The 9,321-nt window shown below is 37.7% G+C and overlaps 1 protein-coding gene across 1 annotated transcript in view; it reads left to right on the forward strand.

Moving 5' to 3' along the window:
* The first annotated feature begins 1,355 nt into the window (after positions 1-1,355).
* Positions 1,356-9,321, forward strand: part of Eif4g (eukaryotic translation initiation factor 4 gamma) — a 61,931-nt gene continuing 53,965 nt past the window's right edge. The window contains exon 1 of the mRNA XM_018504545.1: positions 1,356-1,712. Coding sequence (XP_018360047.1) covers positions 1,496-1,712 — 217 coding nt within the window. The 5' untranslated portion in view covers positions 1,356-1,495. The remainder of the gene's footprint in view (positions 1,713-9,321) is intronic.

The raw sequence follows: 9,321 nt of genomic DNA on the forward strand, positions 1-9,321 counted from the left end.
CCTACGTCACGCATATTATAGAATTTCAGAGATAAAAGTGCGCTTTTATCGATAAAAGCGCGTTCTGAATACGGGCCACTACATTTATCTCATTTTAAGTGCAAAAATTTTGGAGATTTCAAACAACGCGAACAGGGGTCTGTTCGCGTTACATGAAATCTCCAAATACTTTTGCACTTAAAATGAAATAGGTATATATTTGGCCTTGAAAAGAGAGAGAGCGAAAATGTGGAGTGCAAAAAGTGCAAGCAACGCGAACAGAGTTCAGGGGCTCTATTCTTGAAAAGAAACGTATACGAAAGTCTAGGGAAATACTATAGTATACGTAACATATACTGTAGCATTCCCCTAGACTTTCGTCTATTCTTGAAAAGAAATGTATACGAAAATCTAGGGAAATGCTACAGTATACGTTACGTATACTATAGTATTTCCCTAGACTTTCGTATACGTTTCTTTTCAAGATTAGAGCCCCACGTGATCGATTCTGTATCCTGAAACAAGGTGAAAATTACAAGTAATCAAATTTACTAGGCGTTGACCAATGAAATTATCAGTAGTCTAGTAAATTTACTCACTTTTGTAATTTTCACCTTGATTGAAGATACAGAATCGATCACCAGATCATTGTCAACAAAAAAAAATGGCAAATTCCCTAGGTCGGCGAGAGTTCACCATCTCCTAGGGTCAGCGTCGATGGCGGAAACGTCGAGTGCTCGGAAGCGTGGTCATTCCCCTACGTCATTACGAACGTCGCGACGTCGCGTCGGACAGGCAGTATCAGGCAGTATCAGTAGAACCGAGTGAACGATCGAGTAAGTACGCGTGGTAACGGCATTACAGACTACAGTTTGAGTCTCGTGATTCGTGACGGCGTGGTCGCGCGTTGGCGGCATTGGTATATATACACAATAAAACGTTGCTCTCTTCCCATCTCTTCCTCATTGACTTTGGCCGGCGAACCAGGCGAACGCGGTTGATTATGCGAAGAGAGATCGCGCTTGAGCGAAACGTTCCTCTCTCTGGCACTGTTTCGTGCGCGGGCGATCGAGCGAGGATCGCGAGTTTCGCGGTATTACCGCGAAAAACGGAGGATCGTCGCGCGGCGGGATACATCGCGGACGGCCGATATACGGTGGACAGAAGTGTGCGATCCTTTTTCCCCCGTTGTCCCTCGCTGTGCACGCGCGAAATCGTATTTATCGAGTGACGACTACGAGCGAACTCGAGGGAGTGCGGGAGCGCGCGCGCGCGCTCTTGCTCGGCTCGGCTCGATCGTTTCGATCGTTTCTGCAGGATCGCGTTGCCGATCGCGTTGCGTGGCACGGTCCGGACGCGTGATCGTTCCTCGCATCGCGGGATTATTTATCTTCCCAAGGTCGGCGTGGAAGCTCGAGCGGTACGTGGCCGAATAAAATAACGTACCTATGAGTGCGACTCGCGTGAGGTACCAGGTTTCTAAGGACAGTTCGCACGAGGAAGGCCCACGATTGCGATGAGTATGCCGACGAAGGGGAAGCACCACCACCTGTCCCACCATCATCACCCGCAGCACCACTCGCAGCCGCAGCAACATCACCAGCCGCAGCAGCAACAGCCCCATCACACCCCGCAGCAGCATCAGCACCAGATCATCCTCAACCAGCCTGTCGTGCATTCCCCGCAGACCTACAGCGCGGTCGTTACCACCAACACTCGCTTCCTGAATGCCGGTAAGTTCTCTCTAAGTGATTCTTGAACGAAGGACCGTGTCTGTCCGAGGGTTCATTTACTTCGTATTAATTCGTATTTGTTTTGTCGGATGTGCAAACGTCGTGGGACATTTTCATATTATTTCGATGTTAATCGACGATGTGCACGAGGATGCCCTGGTGATCCTCGCAGAGTCGCCCGATGATCCTACTCGCGCATGCGATTCCACGGGGGAAAAAGTGTTATTTGAGGTTAGGACGACCACGCGACATGTGGCACGTACGGCCACGAGAAGAGAACACCGACATGTCCTTCGTCGCGTGGGTTTCTCTTTTTTCGAACGATTCCTGCGGTCGTTCCTGTACGTTCGAACGAGGTGAAAATTTCAGAAGCAAACGTACTGGAATACACCTATTTGTAATTGCATCGGTTGACGCCTAGTAAATTTGCTCACCTTCGTAATTCTCACCTCGTTTCGAGGCACGGAATCGACCTCCTTTGTACGTATTATGGATTTATTCGGAATGGATTCCGATCGGAATTGTTCAGTTATTATTATTCCTTAAATTTCTATTGTGTTTTTTTTAGAAAAGCGGAATAATTTCGAAAAATTGCGTAATACGTACCGATATTTTCGATCGTTCGATGAGGAAGCTCGTTCGATATTCGGGTGAAACGAGAGGCGGGTGTACAGTTTTTATGATGAAAATTTCGAAATACGCAAATCGGCAAGTTACTTCCTTTCTCGTAAGCCGCGCTGAAAATCGACGCGCGTATGTATGCCAACGGAAAACGGATCTCTGGAGAACGAAAGTTTAAAGGAACGGTTCGCAAAAGATAAAAGAAAATAGTTATTTTTTCCCTCTTTTTCTCTCCCTCCTCCGTCGAGTCCGATTACGAATGTTAGATCTGTTCTTTTTAACCGAACTTCTTGCATCATTCATCGTTTCTTTTTTTTTTGTGGAGAAAAAAAAGAAAAGAGTCGAGTTGAAACAAACAGACGTATTTCAGTTAGATCGCGGTACCGGTTGATCTTTCATTATGTTGTTGTGCTTGTTATTTCTGGAACGAAGAATTGGATTTGATCGGCTAACGTCTTTGGATTCCCGAGCTTAATTTCTATCTCGCGTCGATTTTTTTGTTTTTGTTTTTATCGTCCGCCGTCAGGCTTTTCTCTCTTTCGTGCTTCTACTCGAATAATAACTTCTTCGAGAACGAAAGAGAAAGAGACAGATGAATATATAAAGTTGTAAACACGATGAAAAGTACAGACATTAGGAACAACACAGAGAATAACACATTTAAAAAAATGTAATATTTATTTAACTAAAGTGACCGTCTCAAATTAAGAGGAACTGTCTCAAGTTTTAACTGTTCGTCCCGTTTTACAACGCGTCTCAAATTTTGTCCGAAATTAAAGATATAATTATAAATTGTCCTTTAAGTCTGAAATAATAACTGAATAATGAAATAATAAATGTAAAATATAATTTTCGACTAACATAATTTTTTATTTAAAACCTCAGATATCCATAAAATACATTAAATAAAAAAGTACAATTTAAAAAAATAAAATATGATTTCGTAATTTGGTGTAACTTTTGTTGTAATCTCATATAATGTTATACATTGGGTATTATTATTTACAAATATAATAATATAATGTGTTTAATTAATATAATAATATAATATGTGTTTAATTAATAATCGTGAAAAATATTTATTTATTAAAAATATTTATTTATTAAAATTTAAAATCTTATTGATATTTTGAATTTGTTTTTAAATATACCCTTTTCTCTTCTTAAGAAGTCGATCTCCTTAGATTTAACGCCTTGCGGTGTTTATATAATTCTCACTGTCGGTGTTAAAAATTATAATATTAATAGTAAAAATTAGAAATAGATAAAGAATTATATGAACCGAGAAGAGTTAATCTATATATTGATGGAAATGGATATAACACGGTGAGAATTATATAGACACTGTATGGTATTAAATTCAGATCGATATTTTTTTAAGTGCAGATTTCAATCTATCAGAAATCGTATCAGAATTATTCCCTGTTTCTATTGTGTGTGCTTTTCAATTGAATCTCGGGTTTTAATGGGTCTTCTACAATAGGCCATTACCTAAGCTTTAAGTCTCAAGCTGTAAGAAATCGACCAATCATAGTCGACTATTCTTTTCACATTCGACTGTAATTGATCAATTTTTTATGGCTCTAGACTTCAAGCTTATTGTAAAAAGTCTTAAGTGAGTCCCGAAACACAATGAGTGTAATAAGCTTTAAACCGTAAGAAATCAATCACTTACAGTCGATTATTCTTGCCATATTCGACTGTGATTAGCCAATATCTTACGGTTTAAAGCTTCAGACACAATGCGAAGGAATAGCGATAGCGATAGAAATAACACGATTTTAACCTATCAGAAACTGTATATTCCAGTGTATCTGATTTCTGATAGGTTGAAATCGTGTTATTTTTATCGGTATTCTTTCGCATTATGTCTGGGGCTTAAAGCTTGCTACTCCTATTGTGTTTCGAGGATTAGCCTTAAACACAATGAAAAGGGTAATAGGAGGAATATAAGAGGTTCCAACTTATCAGAAATAGTGTATACTAAAATGCATATTTTGATAAGTTGACATCTGTTATTCCTCGTTTCTATTGCATGTGCTTTTCACTGTGTTTAAGGCCTTTACTCGCTCATCGCCATCGCGGTATGCGATATACAGGTGTGCGTGTCCACGTGAAAGCAAAACCGCTGTTCCCCGCGATGTCGGCTACGCCAAGTTCGACAACTCGGCCGTGCAAGTAGAACGACGGCGAGTTGCTCTTTTCCTGGGTTCCGTAATCTCGTTACATTAGTTTCTTGTAGTTAACAGTAGTAGCAATAATAGAAACATCAACTTATTATCCAGAATAACGATTATCAGTAGAGTTAATGTCTACCGACAGTTGCTATCGATATCAGAATGCTTTGGAAATATCATTTATTCGTCCGTCTCTATTTACACTCTTTAACTGTCTCTACGTGTTACATATTTAATTGGAATGTAACGTCAGATGTATACACAAGAAAAATGTCTGGTTGAAAATGGACGAAAATTCTGATCGTATTAACTGGAAATTTTGATGATTATCTCTATAAACTAGAATTCTAATTTAATAAAAAATTCTAATTCGTCCATTTTCAACCAGAATTCCAATTAATCTAACCACGTTCTTTTCAGTGTATATTTTTTCAGTTGGCACTCAATGTCACGTCACTGTAATTCAAATAATGCCAATTTCTGATAACGGGATCGTGAATGCCTTTATTTTTCGGATTAATCCAACCAGACATTTTTCACTGAGAAAAATATTTGGTGTGAACAGCCATAATTTTGATTTGTTGATATGTGAATTATCACAATTTGATTTTAATTTAATTAAATTGTGTTGTTTTGATTTAAATTTTATTATTCTAACCAAATTTTAATTAGAACAACACAATTTATAAATTAAAATTTTGATTATTCACGTATCAATAAAATTACAGGTGTTCATATCAAACATTTCTCTCCGTGTTTTCAATGTATATTTTTTTTTAATTGGTACATAATTACAGTTAATACCAACTTTCAATAATTCGAGAAATATCACTTGATCTACGGAATCGTATATACTTTTTTGTTTCTCAAGTTGATTCAATCAGACATTTTTCTCAATGTATATTTTTTGGTTTACACTGAGAAAAATAGTTTGATTGAAAATTAACAAATCAGAAAGTTCTTATTAAGTCAATCAAAATTCCGGTTATAACTCATCTAGAATTCTGATAGATTTAATAAGAATCTTCTGGTTCATTTTCAATCAAATTATTTTTCTCAGTGTATCACATAATTATATAATTGTAATCGTCAGTTTTCATTAAGACGAGAAATATCTCTTGATCTATGAGATCGCACATATCTTTTTGTTTCTCGGGTTGATCTAATCAGACATTTTTCTTAATGTATATTTTTTTGTTTTACACTGAGAAAAATGGTTTGATTGAAAATTGATAAACCAGAAGGTTCTTATTAAATCAATCAAAATTCCGGTTATATTTAAAAAGAATCTTCTGGTTAATTTTCAACCAAATTATTTTTCTCAGTATATCACATAATTATATTATTGTAATCGTCAGTTTTCATTAAGACGAGAAATATCTCTTGATCTACGAGATCGCACATATCTTTTTGTTTCTCGGGTTGATCTAATCAGACATTTTTCTCAATGTATTATTTTTTGATTTACACTGAGAAAAATGGTTTGATAGAAAATTGACAAATTAGAAGGTTCTTATTAAATCAATCATCAAAATTCCGGTTATATTTAATAAGAATCTTCTGGTTTGCGCTCATTTTCAACCAAACCACTTTTCTCAGTGTAGCACACAATTATTGTAATCGTCAGTTTTCATTAAGACGAGAAATATCACTTGATCTACGGGATCGCGGAATATCTTTTTGTTTCTCTGGAGATCCAAAGGAAGCGTTGAGCCTCGATACTAGAGATTCGGCTCGCACGCGTGCTTTCACTTTCGTCTCGGCTCTCTAGCCAACGCAAATCACCGCTCGCCGTCGTATAACGTTTTATCGGTACGATCGGGCCGTTCTTATCTCGGCACGCTCGTTCGTTCTCCCCATTTCGACGATTACGTATCAGGGCATAGCGTCTCCCGTCTGCTTTTTTCTTCCGCGTTACCTCTCTCTTCCCTCGCAAGCTCTTGGCGAAACAAGGACGCGGCTTTTCACCGCGCGGAATAAATGGCAAAGAGGACGTGATAAGCATGCGCGGGGAGGAGGACGAGGTGGTGGTGACCACGATTGGCCGGCACGACGTGTAGCAAACTGTTGAATCGCGCCTATTAAAAGCGGAGGTGGGAGACAGTGGAGCTTCCTGCGTGCGAATCGCGACGTAGCCGTCTCCGATGGCAATCAACGATCCGTTGCCCGATCTCGGAAAATAAGAAGTACACCGAGAATAAATGCTTTGATTTCATTAAATAGTCATTCTGATTATATCCTAGTGGTAAATGGACGAATCAGAATTTTCTGTTTAAAGCTAGAATTCTAGTTTGAGATAACTAGAATTCTCTGATTGATACAATTATTCTGGTGTAGACATCGAATTTCTAGTAGATTTTACCAGAAATATTGTATCACTCAAAATTCCGGTTATCTCAATTAGAATTCTTTCAATAAATTTAATTAGAAAATTCTAATATGTCCGTTTTCAGTAAAAGATTTTTTCAGTATAACGTTATTAAATCTGCTGAAGCAAAAATGCATATTAAAACACAAATAGCTGAAAAATATCGCATAAACTGATAAAAAAAATTGTATACATCCCCTTTTCTGGGAATAATTTTACATGGAAGAAAGTTATGCCGGCACGGTATTTGTAATAAAATATATTATTTTCGTACGTAATATTAAATAAAAATGTTCGAAGGAATTCTTTCTTTCTATATAATACTGCTCTCCAAAGGATGGAATGTGTAGTATCTTAATTATTATATTACTTTAGGCGTTTTCTACACACGCTCCGCTAAGCTTCCTGATTCATTACTTGAAATGACTGAAAATTTCCACTGTGTGTAAAAGTTTGCTATATAGAAATGTTGCTGTCATTAAGCTTATCTCTTTAGACTTGTTTCAGTCATTTAGCGAATGATAATATATACAATAATTCCTACAGATACGACATAAATGCGATACGATAAAATGATGTATTTTAATTCTAAAGCATGAAAAAGACAACATCTATTATCATCTTGATTGCAAGAACAAAGATTGCACGTTGTTACTTTCAACACTCGGTGCAATTACAAATGCATATTTAATTCAAATGAGATTCAAAGCGATAATGTATCTTTAAATGGATTCCATAAGTACGATCCCGCTTCTGAGGCTTTCGCTGTAGCCATATTGAGAAGTCCAATGATTATCTGACGTTTCTTCTCGCACTATACGTTCGATAAATTAATTTTTCTCGTCGCTATTTGACGATATAAATCGGTAATATATACAAATAAATTATCTTGAATTTTTAGCGAAAACGAATCCCGGTAACAATTAATTTTAAGTCTATTAATCCATGTCGTGTTTTATCTGTAAAGATAAAATTATAGAATTAGCAATATTAAAAATTATTGCTGGTATGTTATAAAAGATATCTTTCTATTTCTGTATTTCCTTATTTTTCATTATGGAAACCGGAAATTATCATTATAATGCGGCTACACTCAAGTAAAAAATGACATATTGAAATAAAGAATAAAATCGTTATTCATAACGTTACAAAATCACTGTCTGTGCATTTTAATCATTTGAAAACTTATTCAGTTGTTGACCTAACTCTGAAAATTTAAAATTTTATGTCGAGTTTTTATTGTTTTTATACATCTCAAAATAACATTGTTAATGTATAAAGATTAATGATTAAAATACGTGTTAATTTCTTACAATATATTTATTACAAATTTTAAAATATTATGTATTTAAAACAAGGATTTATTTTCTTTAGAAGAATATTATAAAATTGATCGAAGAAGCAAATCGAATTTATTTTGATTTAATAATCTTGATTGAAGTATCGAGCTCATTATAATTCAGAAAGCGTTTTGAATAAATTTGATTTGTGATGAATTTATAATAGATTTGCCGATATATAAACTTTCAAAATACTTGAAATAACTAATTATTATTTGCGTACAGTATATTTTTCTGTGTATAGTAAAAGACGACCGGTGTATTTTACTAATTTACGTTACATCCAAAGAAATTTGTCTCACATATACATGTGCATTAAGAAAATAAAACACGATTTCCCGCCTCTGACTCAACACGCGATAACGTAATTCGACATGATTGCGGCAATAAAAGAAAATTTTATCGATCGTTCGTCGCGTGAAAACTGCTGTCGGAAAGAGATATTTTTTTTTTTCGAAAAAGTTTTTTCGTAATTCGTGCGTGTGTGTCGCGCGCGGAGGAACGGAGGAGCGAGTCAACGGTAAGAGGTTAGAAAGAGGGAGACGGAGAGGAAGGCCACGCGAATCCCGAAGTCGCACGAATCGGCCGCGAAGTCGCGCGGAGCCGGCCGAGCGGTCGCTTCGCGGCGCTTCGTGCGACTTCGGGGATTCGGTACATGTGGCAATCGGCGGCTACGCAGCGCCGCGCTCTCACGTTCCGTTTGCCGTTCGCAACCTCGGAGCGCGAGCATATGGTCGCGGACACGGACCGCGCGTTACGATTCTTCGGTGAAGTGAGTGTCCCGTTTTCGCCGAGAGGCTCCGGTCGAGAGTGTCGCTTGGGAACGCACATGTAAGATTCGATCTGCTCTCTGTTTTCCCTCCTATTTTTTTCTTTTTTTTTTCCTTCCTTTTTTTCTCCCCTCCGTTAACGAGGAGACCACGGGTGGTTGACGGACTGTCGCGTAAGCACGTATAGCGCAATAACAGCGACCGGGTTCCGCTCGGATCGCTACTAACGCGCCCGAAAACGTCGTTCTGGGAGAGAGAGAGAGAGAGAGAGAGAGAGAGAGAGAGAGAGAGAGAGGGGGAGAGAGAGAGAGAAGAGAATCTCCGCTCCCCTCT

Source organism: Trachymyrmex cornetzi, unplaced genomic scaffold (assembly GCF_001594075.2).
Source record: "Trachymyrmex cornetzi isolate Tcor2-1 unplaced genomic scaffold, Tcor1.1 scaffold1732, whole genome shotgun sequence".
NCBI lineage: Eukaryota > Metazoa > Arthropoda > Insecta > Hymenoptera > Formicidae > Trachymyrmex > Trachymyrmex cornetzi.